General features: G+C 39.0%; 1 protein-coding gene across 3 annotated transcripts in view; it reads left to right on the forward strand.

The window, feature by feature from the left end:
* Window positions 1-24,896, forward strand: part of gabrg2 (gamma-aminobutyric acid type A receptor subunit gamma2) — a 153,008-nt gene that overhangs the window by 13,042 nt on the left and 115,070 nt on the right. For all 3 annotated transcript variants that reach the window (XM_079834426.1, XM_079834427.1, XM_079834425.1), the window contains exon 2: window positions 10,381-10,523. In XM_079834426.1, the coding sequence (XP_079690552.1) occupies window positions 10,381-10,523 (143 nt within the window). The remainder of the gene's footprint in view (window positions 1-10,380; window positions 10,524-24,896) is intronic.

Below are 24,896 nucleotides of genomic sequence, written 5' to 3' on the forward strand. Positions count from 1 at the left end.
AGGCTACATCATGAACTCAACATTTTCATAAAATTTTTAAACATTTTATGATTATGACATGATCCATTTTAAATCGTTTGACTCAGAAACACATTTGAAGTCTTATGCACTAAATTAAAAAGTAACGCTTTTTTAATCACCAAGAGTTTTCTCATCACAGAGACCATAAATAGATGCCTGAAAAACACATCATCAGATTCTAATTGTCTGAGGGAAGACTTTTTCAGGCATTGCATTAAGTATGGAAAGACGACGCAACGAGTTACATACATTAACTGAAATGTTCCCTTTGGAGTGGAACTCAATGCTGCATCATGTCGTTGATGCTTTGGGAACATTAATACCCACGCTGTCATACTGAGAAAAATGCCTGACCAGCAAGGTCATGAAGTATGCACATGCACAAACTCTTGGCTTAAGGAACTAAATAACCCAGAGGACTCAAGCCTGGGGTCAATTCAATAACCACATCCATCAATGGGTGTGGAAAGGGCCAACCTGATACAACACAAACCCTAACCCCAAGTCCCAAGAGACACACTACCTTTCTGTGAAGTGGGGCCTATTATACAGGGACGAAGCGCACTGCACATACCACAGATATAGAGACACATATTTTAGGACATATTTTGGAAGATACCCCCCCCCCCCCCTTATCCATACCCATATCAAAAATAACATCTTTGATCTTTTTCAAATCTTTTCAAATGTGTGTGGAGAGGACCAGCCTGACGCAGCACAAACATCCTGCAATGCCGCTCCCCTAGCTATTGCCTTAGAAGAAGCGATACTCCAAGTGGAGTGGGAAAAGCTGTTCTTACAACAGGAATTTCTTATTATTGCGGTTAATATAATTGTTGCAAATAAAAATACATTTTATAGTGACGTTTTTAAAATATGCATTATATATGTGTGTGTGTGTGTGTGTGTGTGTGTGTGTGAGTGTATTTGCTCTCTGCTCTCAACTTTAAAACTTGCCGTCTCTATTTTTGACCCTGCATGTAGTCACATTTAACTTAACATTTCTGTTATTTATTTCTAACCTATGAAATTGCATTGAAGATACATTTAGAAACAGAGACATACACTAAAATAAATAAATAAAGCTGTTACCATCAAAAAATTACAAGAGTTACAAGGGATAGTAATTAAGTAAAATTTTATAAGGAAGTTCTTTCGTCTTCATGGGCAACAAAAACGTATTATTGCCAGCCCAAATCTTGTTAATTGAGAAAAGAGGATATTTTAATTTCCATTTAAAAAAGCTTTAGGCTGGAAGCTTAAACTCCTAACCAGAAATTCTCCTAATGCAAAAAATGGGACTGTACATCGATGCCCCGTTTCACAGACAAGGCTTAAGCTAGTCCCAGACTAAAATGCATGTTTGAGCTGTTTTAACTGAAAGCAACGTGCACTGATATATCTTAAAATATATCAGTGCCGTTGTTTTTGTCTCAAGAAGTAAAAAACTTTCCCCCAAGGCACGTTTATAAAAGATACTTAAATGTCCTAATTTAACTTGGGCCTAATCCTGTCTGTGAAACCAGGCTTTAATATTAGAAAGCTCCAGTCCTCCAATAGATAATTTGGGGACTTCACAATTTGAGATTCTATAACCGCAATATGATCTGACCAAATGCAACAATTAAGGAGAAATACAATTAATTTGTATTAATTATATCTCGATAATGATAATAAGACAATATTTTGCTGTGTGTTTATTGTGCTGATAACTTGGCAGGTTTAGGCCGGCCAGTTTAAATAGATTTTTTCAATGGACATTTTTACCTTTATAAAGCCAAATATGTCAAATTATTACATTTAATCAATAAATTCAATTAGAATAATAACACACAAAAGGGCTGTTACCAATTAAATGAAATCAGGATCAACAAAATGTAACTATGGAAACTATCATGTATAAACCTTAATTAAGCAATTTAATATTGCGCTATTGTGGTGCATTGTGGGATTGAATGAGTGCACTCGATAATGTACACTATGATTTCGGACACCACTACAAATGGCTGGGAGTCGAATGGTCATTTGCATGGGAGAATGAATTATGAGTGATAGCCTAGTTTTCTTATACATGAATTAGTAGGCTTATGTCAATGTTGTGAGCACATTATTTAATATTTGTCACAAATAAAGTGTTTGAAATGTACACTTATTAATTAGAAACACTTTCCAGTGCTTTGTTATTTATGGGGTTTTCCCCTATTATAGTAGTAGTATTAGTAGTATGCATGATTTTAATTGTCACTTGTCACTTGCAATTTGTTTTCACGGCTTTAGGTTAAAAAAGGGCATTATTTTACACATACCATACATTTTTGTTAATCAATTAATATTGACAGTGTGACGTCATGTCCCAGAGAGACGAGACAAAGACAATATAACTCATTATGAACAAAACATTTTTGGATCCATTGGGGACATAATTACTAGGGGTGTGACGAGACACTTATCTCACAAGACGAGACGAGACACGAGATTGGGTTCACGAGAACGAGACGAGACAAGATTTTTACATAGTATTTTTAAGAAATCCTCAATGATGAAATACATGACTAGAAAAATTGTTTGCAGGTGCATTTGAAATGTTTTTAACTTATCATTTAAGTCATTCATATTGTCATTTCAGTTCTACTTTCTGAGTATGATTTATCATATGCAGTAAAAGACATCAAGCACTGTAAAGGGTTTCCCAAAAACTCAACTGACTGGCTTCTGTCCTGTATGATTGTCTCTTCAGACCTTAGAACTGCACATGAGCTTCTTTTGACCTCCTAACTGAACTCCTTCCCACAAATTGATCATAGATATTAAGTGAAAACAATAACCATAATACCATAATCAAAGTACTCAATATTGAAAGTGCAAATATAGACCACATTTTTCTTCAAGCATGATACAGAGTTAAGAGATGGTTACAACGAGATAGCTTTTATATTGGGAGATATTTGCGTGTCTCGGGGAGCCGCTTTCAAACAGCGGTAACATATTGAAATCGCGTTTGAACACACTCAATGCAAGCGCTTCACTAACAAGTAACACACACTCATAACACTCGCTCAATGTCGTCTTGTCACGTGATCAGTGCGCACTATGTACGACTCGAACAGCTCGTGTTGGATGAGCTGATGGAATTGAAGCGACTGTTATAGTTTTGGATAGTTCACCCAACATTGCAAATTAGCCTATGATTTACTCACCCACAAGTAGGGCTGCACAATATATCGATATAACGCAAATGTACATATCGCAATATGCATATAGGAACGGCACGAACATTGTGAAAAGTGTACGTTTTAGGTCAACGCATATAGCAGAGAATAGACTGGGCACACGACTGTGACTTGCTTGATGTTAAAAAGGAGTTATCAAACTCAATAACTTGCGAAAAGCAACTCCTTGCAGTCTCACGCTGTCTGCTGTCTGAAACACACACACCTAAACGTGCGCACAAGCCGCCTCTCTGAAAGCGTGTGATCCAGTTCTGTTTCGTGTCAAGTAACACACTCAAACCGTCAAATACATACACATTTATGTCAAAATGGCTGTCTTGATGAGTATTCATGTAAACACAGTAGGTTATGCTTTAAGTGAACGATATCAGTTGGGGAAAAGAAACCGAATGCACATCAATAGGATTTGTGCATTAGGTCTTAAAGGGTTAGTTCACCCAAAAATGAAAATTCTGTCATTAATTACTCACCCTCATGTTGTTCGACACCCGTAAGACCTCCGTTCATATTCGGAACACAAATTAAGATATTTTTGTTGAAAGCTGATGGCTGAGAAAGGCTTCAGATAGGCCTCCATTGGCATTCAGTACATTTACACTCCCAAGATCCATAAAAGGCACTTAAAACGTCGTTACAAAGTCCATCTCACCACAGTGACTCTACAATAATTTTACGATGCAACGACAATAGTCTCGCGCATGCGTCGTGGAGGCACACACGGAAGACAAGAACAAGTTGGATAAAGGTGTTATTTTGATTTTTTTTTTGCGCACAAAAACTATTGTCTATTAATAAACCTGTTAATAATACAGTAAACCTGCTAATAATACAGTAAACCTGCTAATACAGTAAACCTGCTAATACAGTAAACCTACAGTAAACCTGCTAATAATACAGTAAACCTGCTAATACAGTAAACCTACAGTAAACCTGCTAATAATACAGTAAACCTGCTAATAATACAGTACAGTAAATCTGCTAATACAGTAAATCTGCTAATACAGTAAACCTGCTAATAATACAGTAAACCTGCTAATAATACAGTACAGTAAACCTGCTAATACAGTAAACCTGCTAATACAGTAAACCTGCTAATAATACAGTAAACCTGCTAATAATACAGTAAACCTGCTAATACAGTAAACCTACAGTAAACCTGCTAATAATACAGTAAACCTGCTAATACAGTAAACCTACAGTAAACCTGCTAATAATACAGTAAACCTGCTAATAATACAGTACAGTAAATCTGCTAATACAGTAAATCTGCTAATACAGTAAACCTGCTAATAATACAGTAAACCTGCTAATAATACAGTACAGTAAACCTGCTAATACAGTAAACCTGCTAATACAGTAAACCTGCTAATAATACAGTAAACCTGCTAATAATACAGTAAACCTGCTAATACAGTAAACCTGCTAATACAGTAAACCTACAGTAAACCTGCTAATAATACAGTAAACCTGCTAATAATACAGTACAGTAAACCTGCTAATACAGTAAATCTGCTAATACAGTAAACCTGCTAATAATACAGTAAACCTGCTAATAATACAGTACAGTAAACCTGCTAATACAGTAAACCTGCTAATACAGTAAACCTGCTAATAATACAGTAAACCTGTTAATAATACAGTAAACCTGCTAATAATACCGTAAACCTGCTAATACAGTAAACCTGGGGTAATTTTCATTTTTGAATGAACCCTTTAATGGCAGGCACCTGATCTACATTAGATGTGAGAGCATCGTGTTGCGTCAAAAGCAAATAGATAACTTACACTGTATACATAGGGAGTGCAATGTGAAATCGATTTTTAAAGTGCACAATGATCACAGTTACCTGAAATAATCCAATTGATCAGACAATGTAGGCCTGCTTGATGTTCACTATCTAAATTATTCTGGGATGTTAAAAGTTGGGTCTTCATCTTTTGCTAACTGCTTGAAAAGAATATACGGTATGTAGAGTTCTGCAAGAAGCTTTTTAATGGGCTTCACAAGCTGTTGTTGAACAGCTTGTGTTGATGAACAATGTGTTGTTGAAATGATGCAGTGCTTTCTCCCCATATAATGTACAGTGAAATGCATTGAAAGTGTTATACCGTAGTCTTTCCTTCCTGAAATGTTTATGAAGTTGCCAGAGCTGCACAGCTCTCAGTCACATGTTTCTCTCAAGGATATGCCTTTCTATCTTCTACTGACTCCATGGTTACTGCCTCACAACATTGTTTGATTGCTTTGCCAAGGTCCTCAGCATTCATTATCAACTGAAGATAGATAGATAGATAGATAGATAGATAGATAGATAGATAGATAGATAGATAGATAGATAGATAGATAGATAGATAGATAGATAGATAGATAGATAGATAGATAGATAGATAGATAGATAAACACATGAAATAATGCTGTAGATGAAAACAGAGGCTTGCGTTTGTCGCACCTTCCCCTCACAGTCTGACTTCAGGAGTTCTGCCAGGGAGGAAGACAGAACGATTGAGAGCACATTTCCACCTCTAATGCAACATTATTAGTGTATGTCTGTCTGTCTCCAGCCTCCAGTATCACACCCACACTCTCCAAAGACTCGCTGTCATATTTATCATTATCTTTGTTCCCTTCTCGATGCCGCCCTTTTTATGGTTCAAGTTAAATGACTTATTAAGAAACTTAAGTACACAACAACTTACTTGTTGTGTTTCGTTGTCACGTGTGTGATGGAAAGTGCAGCAGCCATTATATAAATTACACGTGCATCTTATCTGCTTCCATCTATCTTTTATAATTGCTATTTATACCTTTTGTGTTGTCATTTTTCTATTTTGATAAACATTGTTATCCATGTGTTTTATGCAAATGATTCAGAGATCAGTCATGTCTCGTTGAAATAATTACTGTAGTTTATTAATGTTAATACGCAAGTCAAGTCGTTTTATTTTGGTTTATACACATCAAAGTAAGCATTTTTGTATTTTCTTTTAAGTTTCACAAAAAAAGGTAACAAGGAGATAAGATAAACCACATAATTGCATTCAATAAATTCATGTAAAGGGAACATTTACTTTGTTTGAGTGTTAATTAATGCATTTTCTTCACCTTGAAGGATGTTCACTTCGTGATAATTTACTCACATTTAAAACATTCCAGGATTTTTCTTCATATAATGGACTTCAATGGCAACCAATATGTTGGAGGTCCAAATCAATGCAGTTTCAAAGGAAGGGCTTCAGAGGCTCTGCACGATCCCAGATGAGGAATAGGGTCTTATCTAGACAAACCATCTGTAATTTTAACCTAAATTGCTCATCTTGCGCTGCTCTGCGACGTGCCACAGATTGCGCAATCACGTCGGAAAGGTTACGCTAGACATAGGCGGAAGTACCGCCCCAAGCGAAGGTGCGAAGACTGATACAAACGCCCTTTACCAAAAAACACTCCATCTTCAACTTCAAAATCGTCTGACATTGTTGTTTTACCTTTTTTTGCTAAAGGATACGCTTTGTAAACACGGGGCGGAACTTCTGCCTACGTCTAGCGTGAACTTTCCGTCGTGATTACGTAATCACTGGCGTGCCACAGAGCAGCGCAAGATGAGCAATTTAGGTTAAAAAGTATATAATTTTTTTTTTTTTTTTTTGAAAATGGCCAATGGTTTGTCTAGATAAGACCCTATTCCTCATCTGGGATGGTGCAGAGCCTCTGAAGCCCTTCCTTTGAAACTGCATTGATTTGGACCTTCAACATTTTGGTTGCCATTGAAGTCCGTTATGTGAAGAAAAATCCTGGAATGTTTTCCTCAAAAAAACGTAATATCTTTTCGACTGAAGAAAGAAAGACATGAACATCTTGGATGAGATGGGTGTGAGTAAATTATCAGGAAATTTTCATTTTGAAGTGAACTAATCCTTTAAAAAGTCTTCAGCTATCTGTATATGTATGCCCAAAACACATGCATGCAAAGGAACGAATACTCATACCATTTAAATACATTTCCTCAACTTATGGGGTATTGAGAAAATATTCATACATGCCTGTTAATTTAATCAATTTTCGCAATGAAGTAGCTCCTCTAATCAGATAAGGTTTTGTAAAGTTTAAACTTCTTTTACCAAGTTTAACTTCTTCTATTACATTATTTCTATTTACATTAGCACATTTTATTTATGTTTTTACTAATTGATACTTAAAGGAAATCTAAATATAAGACTAGGATTCATGAAAGAAAGAGCAATCTATGAGCTATACAGTATTTTATGGAAAACCAAACTTGCCTGAAGAAAGATGGAAATACATGTTTACATTATACTCACTTGACTGTTTGTTAACAAGATCATGTGTAATAGCAGAAACAAATCATAAGGACATTCATTTTGTACCGGAAATTCAATTCGCATATAGGCTGGATTGGCGGTATGGTTCTGTTCTGGGCAAGAACTCCCCTTAGGGTAAACAGAACAGAACCAACATAGATGTATTGCAGATATCATTAATATCAATATTTTAATGTACAACATAATTCGAGAAAATAGTCTGGTTCAAAGGGGAATTCAGCCAAATCCTGACTGGACGAGAGGTGGAGCTGGGGATGGAGGAGGGTAATTAGCTCGGGAAACGTGATAGCAGCTGATAGTACTGAGGGAGCTTGTATATGTATTCTGTGATAGGCATCGTATAGACCTATCCAGTAAGTGAAGCATTGTATCGCTACTTCCGGTACTATCGCAACGCAATCAAAACAAATGTCTGGATCCTCTCGCCGGTGTTACTAAAGCGATCCGTCTGCTCTAATTCTAAACAACGACACCCATCATGGAAATCATGGATGAGACTGATACCGTGGGGTGAAGGTCCTTCTTTTATTTGTAGTAAATCCATGGTTAATTTTCTTAAGAGCAGTATTAAAATTGATGAATGAATGCATGGTATCTGCTTTAAAGAAATGTAACATTGTTAAACGTTTAATTAATCTTACACAGTAACGCGTAAATGGCATAAATGTGTGAATTACATACAAAATAATGACTAAAATATTGAATAAATATGTTCGTTCTGATAGTATTCATCAGGTCTTACACACACAGTAGCGTCGCGGTCACCTATTAGACGAGCACTGACACTGTGTAAAATAATCACGTGTGTTCACAAGCAGAAATAAAAAAAAAATCAAGCATTCTGCGTTAGTTCAGGCAGGCCACATAGTCAAGCTCCACTATCAGCTGATTGGAAAAATTCTAACCCCGCCTATATCAGCTGATCCGATTCCTATGCACTCAATTGGCAACTCTCAAACAGGAAGCCTTACTTAAAGGGTTAGTTCACCCAAAAATGAAAATGCTGTCATTAATTACTTACCCTCATGTCGTTCGACACCCGTAAGACCTCCGTTCATCTTCGGAACACAAATGAAGATATTTTAGTTGAAATCTGATGGCTCTGAAAGGCCTCCATTGGCACAATGGCACGGTTCACTCTCAAGACCCTTAAAAGGCACTAAAGACGTCGTTACAAAGTCCATCTCACTACAGTGGTTCTAAAATAATAATCGGCGAGAATAGTTTTTGTGCGCAAAAAAACCCTAAATAACGACTTATATAGTGATGACGATTTCAAAACAAGGCATCGTGAAGCTTCGAAGCGAAACTTTGAATCAGTGAGTCGAATCATGATTCGGATCGCATGTCAAACCGCCAAACTGCTGAAATTTGGCGATCCAAACTGCTGATTCGACTCGCTGATTCATAACACTTCGAAGCTTCATGATGCCGTGTTTTGAAATCGTCATCACTATATAAGTCGTTATTTAGGGTTTTTTTGCGCACAAAAACTATTCTCGCCGATTCATAAAGTTATTGTAGAACCACTGTAGTGAGATGGACTTTGTAACGATGTCTTTAGTGCCTTTTAAGGGTCTTGAGAGTGAACCGTGCATTGTGCCAATGGAGGCCTTTCAGAGCCATCAGATTTCAACTAAAATATCTTCATTTGTGTTCCGAAGATGAACGGAGGTCTTACGGGTGTCGAACGACATGAGGGTAAGTAATTAATGACAGAATTTTCATTTTTGGGTGAATTAACCCTTTAAGTGTAGTTCAATCTGTCTGCTTGGCTGCTTTTGCTGCACACTGCTTTGCAACCCACCTCCACCCCAGCTCCTCCTTAAACTGTGTTTAACTCAATCAATGTCATTCTGTTGTCATTGATGCATACTCTGTTTTAAATGGGGGGTTTCGCTGCTCTCCCAGTTTAAAAAATGGGAGGTTGTCCCCAGAATCTGCTGCTGTTCCCTGGAGCTCATGAAAAGGATTGGGAATTTAGAAAAGAGCCATATCGCCAAATGTAAATTTTGTTGTAAAATATGCCCATAAAAAGTTGACTAAAAGTTTGTCTCTGGTTTTTTGACTTAAGTGGACCTGACTGAACTACAAGTTCTGTTGAGTTTGGAAATTCCTGTACAGTAATTATCAGTTTATCTCTTCTCTTGCCACTGAAAATGTCCATATTTTGAAATCATCCTGCGGATGCTCATTTTAAGAGGTGTTTAGTCAACTAGGTGTTAACAGCACATTAAAAATTTACACAACTGGAAGAATCGATAATTTGCTTCGACGAGTACTTCCGATAATCAATTCCGCTGTGATAAAGGTCTATTCCCATAGGTAGTTGCGAATCAGCTGATGCAAGCTGCCAGAACTAACCCTACGCTTGATTTGCAACCGACTTTACTTCAGTGTTGTGACATATTTCCAAGTGAAGCGGAATAATGAAAAGAGGGCGGGTTTATTTTACCACCTCTCCATCTCTTGCTCGTAGCTGACTGACAGTTGGAGGGGAGTGGTTAAGGATATTCTACCCAAGCGGTCAAACTGGCGTCATCAGAGAGGGAATGCCAAATTTTCCGATTTTGATTAAAGATAACCACAACAAACAATTTCTTTCTGTGCATTAACTTGCATAGGTTAATTGTTCACCACAGGTTACAAAGTAAATATTGTGATTTCATGACGACTTGATCTCATGTTACATTGTAGAGACTACAGAAATAAAAATGCATTTATAAAAATGTTGAAAAGAGGATCATTAGCAACTTTGATTCACTTTTTTTGTTTTTGTTTTACCCATTAGCTCTGTTCAGCTGGAAACTGATGATGACGAAGTGACAAACAAAACATGGGTTCTGACCCCCAAAGTGTATGAGAGTGACGTCACACATATTTTGAACAGCTTACTAGATGGCTATGATAACAAGCTGCGGCCTGACATTGGAGGTAGGTGTCTGTTTTATTTTTTTTAAGTTTAGCTACTGAGCTACTGAAGGTGTAGATGGGTTCACCACATGTGCAACTGTTTTATTTTGTTTAAAGGTGAAGTATGTAGTTTGTTTCTGCGACTAGTGGCACCTAGCAGAATTGTAAAAATAAAGCATAATTTTTACAAACAGGTAAAAGTTACTTACAATAAAAGCTACAACATCAGAAATACGTTTAGCTGTGTTGTAATGTGTCATACGTAAGCAATTGAGTAGGCTAACACTCTGTCTAGAGCGAATACTAGTGTCTCGCTTACAATAAACCCACATTTTTGACATGATGTGCCACAATTTTTTGAGGCTTTCTACACTGGACACATCAAAGTAAACATTATAAACTGGTACATTTGTCTTTCTCAACGGTTGCATGATGCAATATGGTATTGAAGCATTCATTTTAGGGTGTTGCAGTGTTTCCCATGTAACGCATCAGCCATGTTTTTAAACTGAATTTTTTTAACTGAAAAACTTAGGAGCATATTAAAAGTCTTAAGGGGTGCAATGAACATTTTACACCATTTATTTATCAGAAAAAGTTCCAATTCTCAGTAAGTTTCGGTACAATGGCAAAAACTATTGTAACTATTTTATTTGAATCGTTTTTTAGACCCACTTTATATTAAGTGTCTTTAACTACTATGTATTCATGTATAAATTAATAATTTGACACAATGCACTTATTGCAGTGATTCTTATTTCCAGTCCTGATAAAATTCACATATAACATAACCAAATTATGTAAACTTGCGTATATTACTTATATTATCCCGTTCTCTGGGAATAGTGAACACTGCATAGGGACCCTGTAAATTTGAACATTAAAATCATGGAGCTCTCTCTTAACAAGCTGATGATCTAAATTAGGTGTCTTAGATAAGATACACATACAAAGGCTGGGTCCGAAAACTTAGGCAGCTGACATCCCCTTATCTGGTAATGACTTTGTAGGCTGCGTTTGCGCACAAATGTACCTCACGAAACTGATTTCGGACAGACTTCTGAGTAGAGCTGCACGATTCTGGATACATTGAGAATCAAAAAATGTTTGTTTAAAATTGAGATTGCGATTCTCCCATGATTCTGAAGAAAAAAACATTAGACAACTAAACAAAAGTTACTGCACTGGCATTAGCAAAGTTATTGCTCATTGAGCAAAGAAACATGCTTTATAATATTAGTATACATGCAGTTATCCACAATCTAACCATAAGATCTACTCTTCTGCATAATGGCAACGGTCAAAACTTCAACATAACAGAAACTCTTCCAAATGTCAAACATAACTGAACATTAAACATTAACAGATGTTTCCCTTCACTCAAAAACACATAACACATAAAATAAGACTTAATTTAAATATTAACTTTCCATTTTCAGTCATATGCAAAGTATGCTGGGAACTAACAATGGTGTCTCTAAATAAAACTGCACAATTGAGCTAATTCTCTTAAAATAAATAGGCAGCCTTTTTTCTCTTAATTTTATCCGCTTAATCGGTTCCTCAATTCAAACCTCAAAATTTAGGAAAATGCATCTCCTGGTTTTATTAGTGAAATGTTCTCAATATTTTCAACACTGAACCACAATTTTATTAAGAAAATATACTCAATTTATTTTGTGAAAGTTACAAGACCCATGATTCATTTTTTTATAGTGTGCTTATCTGTACATTTCCATGGCAGCTGCTCTCTCTCTGGATCAGAGGCAGCACGAACGCAGATTTGAATGTTGCAGGGCAATGATCTTACTTTAAAAGGTTAACCAAAGTCCCTAAAGTCTTTGTTTTAAAGCCTGTTTCACGTCACAAGCATCAGCAGAGCGTGAGCAGCACATGTTTTTGCTGCCCATATCAATGAATGAGAGCGTTCACATCGGAAGGCTGACGGCCGATTCTCTCATTTATTAACATGGGCAGTGAAAAAAATATGCGCTGCTCGCTCTCCGCTGACGCTTGTGATGTGAAACAGCCATGGTAATAGACAGCAGAATCGTTATCATTTAGAAATAAAATCGCGTGGGTGTTTGAATCAAGATCACAATATTTTAATGATTAATCATGCAGCTCTACCTCTGAGGCAGCATAACAGTTTAAAGATCTACAGCAAAAATTATTTTGGTGATAACTAACCAAATATTTCATTACTACAATTGTAACTTCTCGCTAGAAATGACATCAGAAGTAGAAAACATTGGTCAAAAACGTAGATTTACTCACAAACTGACCACCAACCACAATGTTCAGATGGCATCATTTATTTTTTAGCCCAACTGTCACAGAATGGAAAGCACAGGATTGTGGGATATCGAAGGCAGCGAAGGATACATCTATGCTGCCGTAAACTCGATCAAATGAATGTAACTTTTTTACATGCCCAAATTTAAGACCTCTTAAAATAATAAATGCTATTATTTATGTATTTAAAAAAAAAAATTTTTTTAATTAAATTTTCACAAAACTGAGAACCCACGTGGACTTTTTTCTTTCAAATTGCACATGTGCTCCTAAATGCATTCCACAGTTCTCACACATGTATTTTTAGTTCCTGCCACACTGGCTAAACACCCTCTGACTCCCCAGCAAGCAATTTTGTGTTTAAAAGACGTCTTATAGCCGTCCAAACACAGCCCTGACTTCTAGGTTAAAACAAGGCCAAATTTGGGCTGCCAGTGAAAATTTCATAGACGTCTAACCATAGCCCAAGAATAGACTAGTCATCTAGAACATGAACACCTTGTAATCACTGTTAACTTTGCTTACATGATGGAATATCATACATCTCGCAAGTTATTTTGGCAAAAATGTCATGTAACCAAATTCAAGGTTATTTTGGTTAGAAGTGGGTTACTCCTAGCCGGACTATATTGGGTCTATAGTTAAAGATGGTGAAATGACAGATATTGCTTGCTGGGTCAGCCTGCTACAGTATCCTTCCCCTAAACTCTTGCTATAGGTTGAGCTGGAAAGAGATTGACAGATCTGATTGGACCGCTCTCAGTGCTCTGATAAATGGCATACTAATAGTAGTCAATAAACAATTGGCTGTGTTAAGAGAATGTATTTTAACATAAAAAAAATTCTTCCATACTTCACCTTTAACAACTGCATAAAATACATATCGATTTCCCTCAAATTCTGAACCTTGTTGAATTATTTAAGTTTGCACCATATTCTTTGAACATATATTATGGGAACCATATTCCTCCAAACTCCCTCTCAAATAGAAACTGAGGATTCCACATTTGTTAAAATTTACATATCACTGTCCATGCATACAGTGGATATTATGTGGAAAATCTCTCACTTATGATATCTCTGATTTATTTATTCAACTGGGATCTTGTTTGCTTTATCTTTAGTTTAACTTGTACATATATTATTTTATTTTAGACATCATAAACGTCTATTTTAAATATGTAACCCGGTTCCCTGAGAAGGGGAACGAGAAGCTGTGTCAAATGTGCTTCATGCCAGTGTCTGATAAACATATGATATACAGCAATGTTGGCTACCAATGTCAGGTGACGTCACAGTCGAGCCTTCCCCTTCTCAGTGAAATGGGACTAACCTCTAAGCCCAAATGACCCTGGGCAGAGCTAGCTAGAGAGACAGCAGCTTTACTGTCCGCCCATAACTCCCAATGAAGGGTGCAGACCAAAGTATTGCTATTCAGACTCTCCATTAGCTCTCAGGGGTAACCTAACTGAAGGGACTGTAGAATTAAACAACTTATCCTAAGGACTGGAAGAGGCCTCAGGAGAGAGCTGTGCTCTCCAAACTGCCTGCTCTACCTAAGGAAACGTGCTTTTGGGAAGTCTGGTGAGAGAGTACTTAAGGCCCCGGTATACTTCGGCCGTCCGCGTTCGTGCACCGCCCGCATGACGTAATTTTCGTCATTCGGAGGGCTCGCGGCCGGCCGCACACCCCGTCCGCGCGCAGCCCAAATTTTGAGACCGCGCGGACGGTCCGCGTGCAACAGCGCATGCGCCAGCAGTACAGAAGAGTCCACTAGGTGGCAATACACACAGTATTGAGCACAGTGTTCAGCCGTCGAAGAAGAGTGTGCAAAGACCGGTTTAAAAACAACACGCTTGGAAAAAAAAGAGAGAATTTTTGATTCTTCAGTGTTTCTTCCAAACTATGTTGCAATGGTGGATCCACTACAGTTCTTCTCCGATCATGCCCAGCAAATGTCCCTTTGATGACAGGACTCAGTGCTGCCCTCTGATGTCTGGTAGAGCATAGACACTTTTTTACTGCGCATGTGTCGAACGCGATCCTCCGCGCGCATCCGTTGTGTAGTATACTTTAAAAGACGCGCGGACAGGGCTGCGCGCGTGCCGCGTCCGGGCGCGGTAAGTGAAGTATACCCGGGCCTTAAGAATGGAGCGTCTATACAGCTTCCACATCCTCCAGCTCTCTATCACAGACCATACAAAAGGGCGTGTCGACCCTGCCTGACGACACCCCACCTTCATCATCTGAAGGGAACCACAGAGAAAGAGGGGCAGCCATGGCAATAACAACCAGTTCTTTCTTCAAGAGCTACATTACAGAGAGACTTGCCTGGGAAATTCTACCTGTTAGCCAAGTGGCCCTATCGGCTAGAGGTTACCCAATCCTGTGGTTCTAATGAGGAGACGTAGATTCTACCTCTGTAAAAGTACTGGCAGAGAAGGCAGAGAGTGGGTCGCAATGATAAAAATGTCCACCTTTATAGCCTGTACTTCCATTGCTCCTCGTGAACTGCCAGAAACCGTGTTAACATAGTACCTTCACTATGTCCACACTATCACCTCCAGACCATGCCGGAGAGGTGACAGATGAGGGAAAGAGATGCGAGTGGCGGCCATGCCCATTCTCCTCCTCCGTATAGCCCAATCATATATGATTACACGGGGAAGCAAAATTAATGCAACATCCATATATATTTTGATCGGAGGGGCTGGCATTTTTGAAAGTGAGGTGTTGCAATAATGTGCAATAATAACAACACATTACAAAACAAAACAACGTAAAGTCCAGGGCTGATCCTCTCTTGTCCTTCACTGTTGTCGCTCCTCCTTTTATGTGTCCAAGCTCCTCCGTGAGAGATCCGAGAACGGCTCTCACTCGTCCTGCTCGTCACATACCCCCCTCGCAGGCCGGGGGGTACCCACGAGACTGTGCTCTACTCACCCATGGGACCAGTTTCGGCGGCCGCAGCACCTGGGGGTAAGGACAGACGAGACGAGAGAAAAGAAGCCGGAAGCATGAGGAGCGACAGAGGGGAGAGAGGAAAAAAAATAACAGAACGCGGACGGCCGAAGTATACCGGGGCCTTAAGTACTCTCTCACCAGACTTCCCAAAAGCACGTTTCCTTAGGTAGAGCACAGACACACTGCCGCTCAGTCCTCAGCCAGCCGAGATGCTCTTCCTCGCGGTGCCATTGCGATGGCACTGGATGCTTGGTGGACGGCTCGATCCTGTTGAAACAACATAAAGTCCTCTCTCATCCTTCACGGTCCTCGCTCCTCTGTGAGGTCGCGTCGCTCTCACGGCTCTCGCTCGTCCTGCTCGTCACAATGAGGAAGTGGGACATGAGTGTCAGTATTGCCCACCTTGCTCTCTTGTGACAGCTCCTATATAATGGCAGAGGGAGCATCTTGCCACCACCTCCATACTTCCAGTACCAACAGAGGTTCCAGATGAAGCGGTGGGACTCAAGAGCTGTGTCCCAAAGTAAAGGGCGCGCACTTCGAAGGCCGTATTTGAAGTGCGATTGCGTCATAGCGGCACTACAAAGGCTGTCCCAATGTGAAAGCTGCACCTCTGAATCCACATTTGAAGTGCGATTGCGTCACAGCGGCTCGTTTCTCAGGCAAAGGAAGGGTACAACAGATGGAACCTTTGCACAACTTCGCAGCCTACCCTATCCCAGAATTCATAGCACACTGGTGACTACAGGATTTGACTGGTCCGCATTCCCGCGGCACTCGATCAGATTTCTTGCGGCGCGGGATGAAATTGTGAAAGAAGGTAGCGGTCGTTAACTCAAGTGTAGCCTACTATTGAACACAACAGCGCAACCGCTTGAACTTGAAGTAAACAAAACGTTTAGTGGTGGCATTCGCACAGTCCCCAGTTCCATGCCCTGAGCAACCTTGCGAGATTTAAGTTTAATTTCCCAATTTTAACTTGCATAAATGTTATTTATTTCTCAACCATACTCTCAAGAAGAGGAATCAGTCCATTCTCTCCCTTTTTGCTCTTTCTTTCTTTTTTCTTTTATCTTTCTTTTTTCTGCACTTTCTTTAAATAAAAATTAAATCTGCAAAGGGTTCCGCACTGCACCCTCTCGCCCGCGCTTAAAATTCACTACGTGTTTACCCGCAATATTTTATTCCCGACCCGACCGGTCCCGCTAAATTTAGATTTCATTTCCAGAATCTCTCTTTTAAATTTCCCTTATAGAAAGAGAGAGGCTGGGGATAACAAAAGTAATAGGCTATGTTGGTCATGTACTTAAAAAAAAGTACTTAAAAAAAGACTTGGATGTAAATATATAAATGTTTAAAATATATTGGAACCGTTACATTTAACATAAGAAATAAAATGTTAACTAATATTTGCAACTTAACGATTAACCATAGGCTACAGATTTACGTGCTTATGATCCGGTCTCCCATCGTTGCAGGCTTTGAAGCATGTAAAAATCCAATAAAACTCTGTTTTTTTTTTTTTTTTTTTTAAACTTGTCTGCTCCATTTCTCTTTTTAAAATCTCCTCACGAACGCCCGCTTTCAGTTGGCACACACCTGTCGGTTCAGTGTTGCCAAGTCTGGAATTGGGCTACATTTACTGTTGCTTTGTTTGTAACCTATAGTCCACAGGTTTAAGTTGTTTTTACTTTAGCAATATTTCAATCCCCCGCCCCGCGCATTTTGGCCGTGTTCCCGCTACTTTTGACTAGCAATTGGAGGGGTTTTGTTGTGCAGACCTGGCAACCCTGTCCCTCGTTCGCCCTTTGTGCACTTCTTCACTTTGGGACACAGCTAAGTAGTGAAATTGCCCACCCTCTTCGCCTGTACAATCCTTCTCAGAATTACAGAGGGAGCACACCGCTACCACCCCTGAACTATCATTACTGGGAAGGCACTTGATGATACTATGTGCTAGCTAGTGCACTAGAAATGACAATGAAAGAATGGGATGTGAGTGACGGTAATGCCCAGTCTCTCTCATCCATCACAATATAGTTATGTGATACAAGAGGAGCACATCAATATCATCTCCATCCGCAGCTAATGGTTTGAGATGAGGGAGTGGTATATAATTAACCCTTAAACCTCTTCTGTAACAGCCCAACTACAGAGGAGACGTATCAATGCTAACCCAACTAAACAAACAGCACAACAGATGATGGAGCAGAATGCTTTTATAGTGATCTAACCACTTCACCATCTGAAAAACACAGTTATTCTATATCCATCACTAATATAAAGAAGGCAAAAAAGAGTAGTGGAGCATGAAGTAACACAGCCACTTCTTGCCTAAAAACATATAGTGTGTAAATGCAGAGGAAGCACATAGTCTTCGTCACCACACAGATGAAAAAGTAGGACGTACGTTACCACTTATTTCATCCAAATTAGTCTATAATGTGTATGTGAAAGAAACACAATCATGAAGATTATTGGGGTTCAAGTGTTTTAGGACCTTTATCGATTTTATGCTGTTGGGGTTTAAACCGACCCCGAATTAAACAAAAAATCCACAATGCAGAACACATGTATGGAATGAAAGACTTACACATAACTAAGAGCACACACACACACACACACACACACACACACACACACACACACACACACACACACACACACACACACACACACACACACACACACACACACACACACACACACACACACACACACACACACACACACACACACACACAATTAAAAGTGTTGTTTAACTATAATACTTAGCACATTTAACACACTAAGCATGCTTAAAAACACACACATTAATTTTGTTGTAGATACAGATATTTGAAATAAATTATAGGAAACACAATTATTACTCCAAGTCTCCTCCTTATCACACTATTCATTTTTAGGTTTCACTGTAATCATAATGGGGCATAATTGTAATGTGATTGATTTTAATGATAGTGATTGTGTCTAAATATGACTCCAAAGGCAAAACCTGTGAAAATAAGTATATTACTGAGTGGAATGAGTCAATGAGTGGTCCTCTACGGCCATCTACCGTTTATAATGGTCATTTCATGTCATACTTATTTTAAACTGTTTGTTTTCCAGCAGCTGGTAACATTTTCCATGTAATCTCCATCAAAATGTAGATGATCTTTAAGCTATAACAAATAATTGTGTGTCTGATCTATCAAAGGCACTAGCTTCATGGCACAAAGAACCAGATCACACTTGGCCTTCAAGTCATGTCACTGTCACTGTCATCAGTCACTCCTTGAGCTCCTTAGATCTAAGTACTTAAGGACGTCAGCTTGGTACGCCTGTGTAATCGACCAGAAATACTTATGCATACTCCAAGAGAGAGATTAAGGGAAAATCTGCTCACTCTCAGTAGTCTCGAGCTCAAACATTGGATCTCTAGGACCCTAGCTCGTGAGGTGCCTCGCCAACTGCAGGACTAAACAGGAGATAGCATATTCATCTTCCTTACTCTAAAAGAAGGCAATCCGAGAACGAAGCACTTTCATTCTGAAATGATCAGAGTGCCTACATTTAAGTGCTGTCAAGTGAGGCTTGTGCATTCTGCACACACACACACACACACACACACACACACACACACACACACACACTTAATTGTGAGTCCTCACTGGTGATAAAATGAGGATGCACCGCCACACACTTCTAAGTGACATTGTGTTCCACCTCCAGGAGATCCTGAGGTGCAGATGATGTGATGCCTCACAGGGAGGTGCAAGGGCTAATTAATTGGCGTGTTTTTATACAGGCTTCAGACAATCATAGCACCTGGAGAGTGTGTTCCCATAGCATCAGCTACTGAGGCAGCGTAGAGTGAAACTGCTTTTTACAGCTTTCTTCAGTGCGGGGAAATACACCTGTAAATGACCTTTAATCAGTCCCTCCAGAAAAACGCGATTATGCGATCGCGTGATTTAACGCATAATCAGCCAAAGTCCGCATATTCATGCGGGGGCCGCATTTTTTCAAATACGCCGCACTTTCGCCGCATAAATTGCCTATTTCCGCGTGCAAAATATGCGGGGCTATCATGATTTCATAATCCCCGCATTTTCGTTGCAAAAAAAGTCATATATATTGGAAGAAAGTTGAAAAATTTTCGTTTACTTCACACAAGAGCCGCCATTTCCGCCTATTGCCATGGGAACGTTTTGAAGTGACGTGATTACCCGACGCGAACGTCATCGAAAAGCTTCAAACCCCGTGGAGAAACCATAGATACCGGTGAAACCATGATGAAGCACAAACTCCCATTGGCCAACAAAAATAACAGCAAAAGAGCAAAGCAGTTTCCCTGTGTGCTGACTGATTTCAAAACACAGCATCATGAAGCTTTGAAGCGTTATGAATCAATGAGTCGATTCAGCGGTTTGAAGCGTTATGAATCAATGAGTGGATTCAGCGTTTTGAAGCGTTTTGAATCAATGAGTCGATTCAGCGGGTTGGATCGCCAAAGTCACGTATTTCAGCAGTTTGACACGCGATCCGAATCATGAATCGACTCGATGATTCATAGCATCATGATGCTGTGTTTTGAAATCAGTCATCACTATATAAGTCGTTATTTAGTTTTTTTTGCACACAATACTATTATCGTCGCTTCATAAAGTTAATGAAGAACTACTGTAGAGAGATGGACTTTGTAACGACGTCTTTAGTAGGCTACCTTTTATGGGTCTTGAGAGTGTACATTGTGCCAATGGAGGCCTTTCTGAGCCATCGGAATTCAACTAAAATATCTTAATTTGTGTCCAACAACATAAAGGGAAGTCATTAATGACAGAATTTTCATTTTTAGGTGAACTAACCCTTTAAGAGATTGCACTTTGTGCATTGGAAGCACTCAAATGTCTGTTTTGTATAGCGACATCTGTAAAACAGGAAGTTATTTATAATTTTTTTCAGAAGTTGTAGCATATTCCTTTTGTAAAGCTACTGAACTTGATTGACTAAATGTTTTGTAAATTTGAGCCATTATTAAGGTCTTATATAAAACAAGATGAGAACTTAAATATTCCAGCACTTTCTGTGATGTAGTGCTTTTTTTCTCTCTCATCAAACCGCAGTTTTTGCAAGTTCCCGCAATTTTATCGCATAAAATTGCATAAATATCCCGCATTTTTCATTGCATTTTTTAAGAAAACGTGCCGCATAATCAAGGATTTTTAAAAAGATGATTAAAGATGATTCATTTTTAATCAAATTACTTGTATTATCTTTCCCTTAATTTATTGTTTTCTGCTTTTATACATTTAAAAATAAATATTTTTAACTTTTATTTATTTGCTAATTATTTTTTATATTTATTTTAATATTTATATATTTATTTTTACATTTATTTATTTATGCATTCATTTATTTTTATATTTATTCATTCCCACACGTATTTATTTTTACATTTATTTATTTATTGATTAATTCATTTATTTTTACTTTTCCGTGTGCAACATGGAAATGAGGAGGGCGGTCCTTGTGTAGCATCAGCGCATTATTGGTTCTGGTCCAGAACATTTTAATATTCGTTCGGTGGGTTGGCATTCGATTTTCAATTTTGGAATTTGAATATTTCTAAAAAAATAAAAATAAAATCTTGCAAACCCGGCATCCCCCCCGAAACGGTTCTCATTCGCACTTGAATATGTTTACACTATAAAATCTGCTGAAATACAATACTCTTTTTAATTTTTTTTTTACAATTATCTTATACAGCTTATAATTATCTTAGCCGTTTTTAAAATGATGCACAGTTTAATAGGAACCCAATCTCGTTATACTTAATAAATATATTTGCTTCTTCTTAGCCTAAGTGTTCCCTGCAACGGAGTATTCTCTGTCTACAGCCGTGGCCAAAAGTTTTGAGAATGACACACATATACATTTTTACAAAGTCTGCTACCTCAGTTTTTATTATGTCAATTTGCATATTCTCCAGAATGTTATGAAGTGTGATCAGATGAATTGCAATTAATTTCAAAGTCCCTCTTTGCCAGAGATCACTCTGTCATGCTGATTGAGTTTGAATAACAAAGTGGAAACTTTAAAAGGAGGGTGGTGCTTGAAATAATTGTTATTCCTCTGTTAACCATGGTTACCTGCACGGAAACACGTGCAGTCATCATTGCTTTGCACAAAAAGGGATTCACAGGCAAGGATATTGCTGCTAGTAATATTACCCCTAAATCAACCATTCGTCAAGACCTTCAAGGAGAGAGGTTCAACTGTTGTGAAGAAGGCTTCAGGGTGCCCAATAAAGTCCAGCAAGGGCTAGGACCGTCTCCTAAAGTTGATTCAGCTGCAGGATCGGGGCACCACCAGTGCAGAGCTTGCTCAGGAATGGCAGCAGGCAGGTGTGAGTGCATCTGCACGCCAGTGATGCGCGGGTCAATGTATAAACAACCCGCACCCGACCGACGTTTTCAACTAACCCGCCCGCAACTCGGACCGCAAAAAAAAAAAAAGAAAATATTGTACCCGACCCGCTTCCTGACCCGCATTTTTTAAAAGTAGTAAATGCTCATCGTAGCTCATTGGGCCATTGAAAAAAAATGTCAGGCCCTGACGTGGTGTGCTCAGAGGTGCAGCAGCGAGAGCAGGAAGTTCTTGAGGCGGCCCATCATTTTCCATTTCAGCTCCAGATGCATATTATTGATGAACGCGATGTTTATGTTTCGACCCGGCTTGAAGAATTCATCAGCCCACATTTGGAAAACATTTGGAAAAGTGTGAAAGCCCTTAGGAGCGCAAACTGTTATTTTTCTGAATGCTGTATGATATAGCCTATAGTGTTATGTAATACAGGCTTGATTTATTCATTTATTTCGTTTAATTTTCTTAACAATTAAGATGCTGCATGTGTTTATCCAGTCTAATCGAAGTGTACGTCTCTCCCCCGACTTTCCCAACAAAAATCCCGCCCCCTCTCAGAAAATACATAAAACTGACTTTAAATGCGTTTAAAAGTAGCCTATTAAAATGGTACAATGGCATTGCTCAGTTCAACGTTTTGGGAAATCGGGCATTTTGTCCCGCGTCAGCATTTATTCAAAAGTTAATAACGCTCAACATTCAAAAGGTAAATAAGGATTTATTGACGATCCGACCGACCGTGACCCGAATATCATTAAAAATATTTTTGGATGACTCGTAACCGCGGGTAACCGCGGGTGGCCGCGGGCACCCGCTCATTTTGGATCAACCCGCGCATCACTGCTGCACGCACAGTAAGGCGAAGACTTTTGGAGGATGGCCTGGTGTCAAGAAGGGCAGCAAAGAAGCCACTTCTCTCCCGGAAAAAACATCAGGGACAGACTCCTATTCTGCAAAAAGTACAGGGATTGGACTGCTGAGGACTGGGGTAATGTCATTTTCTCTGATGAATCCCCTTTCCGATTGTTTGGAGCATCTGGAAAAAAGCTTGTCCGGAGAAGAAAAGGTGAGCGCTACCATCAGTCCTGTGTCTTGCCAACAGTAAAGCATCCTGATACCACTCATGTGTGGGGTTGCTTCTCAGCCAAGGGAGGGGGCTCACACACAATTTTGCCTAAGAACACAGCTATGAATAAAGAATGGTACAAAAACATCCTCAGAGAGCAACTTCTCCCAACCATCCAAGAACAGTTTGATGGAGCACCTTGCCATAAGACAAAAGTGATAACTAAGTGGCTCGGGGAACTAAACATTGAAATTTTGGGGCCTTGGCCATGAAACTCCCCAGACATTAATCCCATTGAGAACTTGTGGTCAATCCTCAAGAGGCGGGTGAACAAACAAAAACCCACAAATTCTGACGAACTCCAAGCATTGATTATGCAAGAATGGGCTGCCATTAGTTAGGATGTGGCCCAGAAGTTAATTGACAGCATGCCAGAGCGAATTACAGAGGTCTTGAAAAAGAAGGGTCAACACTGCAAATATTGACTCTTTGCATAAACTTTATGTACAGGTAATTGTCAATAAAAGCCATTGACACTTATAAAATGCTTGTAATTATACTTCAGTATACCATAGTAACATCTGACAAAAAGATCTTAAAACACTGAAGCAGCAGACTTTTAAAAATTATTGTTTGTGTCATTCTCAAAACTTTTGGCCATGGCTGTAGAGCGCACAACTGCATGAGCTTATATGGAAGAAGCGCATGCCTGAGCTTGCGTTTAGGGTTAAGCTGTGTTGGTTTGACATCGTGGAAAATAGAATAGTAGAATCAAAATGTATTAGCCTTTTTACCCGTTAGGGATGTGATGGCGAGAATTTTCCCTCATCGTCACATTACAGTGCGTGTGCATTGTGCGGCCGTGAATGAATGACAGTGCGGCCGTGTGCATTTTAGTTTCGGTTTAGAATTATGGGCAATTCGGGGGCGGGTTGCTTGAATGGTGGGTTCATTAGCCTATTATTCTTAATGAGAAACACAACAACAAAACAGTACAATGACAAACTCCGTTAAATAGGCTCTTTTACATTTCATGTTGTTGAAATCAAATCTTCCACGATCATGTCATTCATCTCCTCTCTCTCGTAATGAATGATCTGACTCCTGCTGCTGGTCTGTGCTGCGACTCTCGTTCGGCTCACGCTGCACGTTCAGTTTTTAATTGTAGTTAATCTGTTCTCTAACTGAACTTAATGATTTTTAGCCCCCTCCCTCCGAATATTTGGTGTTGATTTCTACCGAAGCTTCGAAGCTCAAAAATTGGTATTCGGACCAGCCCTAGCGTTAACGCGTTAACGTTGACAGCCTTAGTGTGAATATATGAATACATAACAAAATGAAGTTGTGACAAAATGGTGAGAAAGATGAAAAAGATTTCTAAAATAATGTTGCAAAATAGAGAAACGTGATCATACTGCAAAATGTTTCACTGCATCAGTCAAATCCCGCAGTAAAATAAATGCAGATTTTTACATAAATGTAACTTAAATGCTCTCTTGGAAACACTAAAATAAATAAAAATATGTTCCACTTACAGCCACAATTACTTTTTTTTGTGTGTGAGTCTACCATATGTTTACATGCATGAATGTCCACTGTTGAAAACTAGTCTTTTTTAAATGCCCTGGTTACACACAGGGTAGTATATAAATGACAAATAA

This window comes from Gobio gobio (assembly GCF_949357685.1).
Source record: "Gobio gobio genome assembly, chromosome: 14".
Lineage (NCBI taxonomy): Eukaryota > Metazoa > Chordata > Actinopteri > Cypriniformes > Gobionidae > Gobio > Gobio gobio.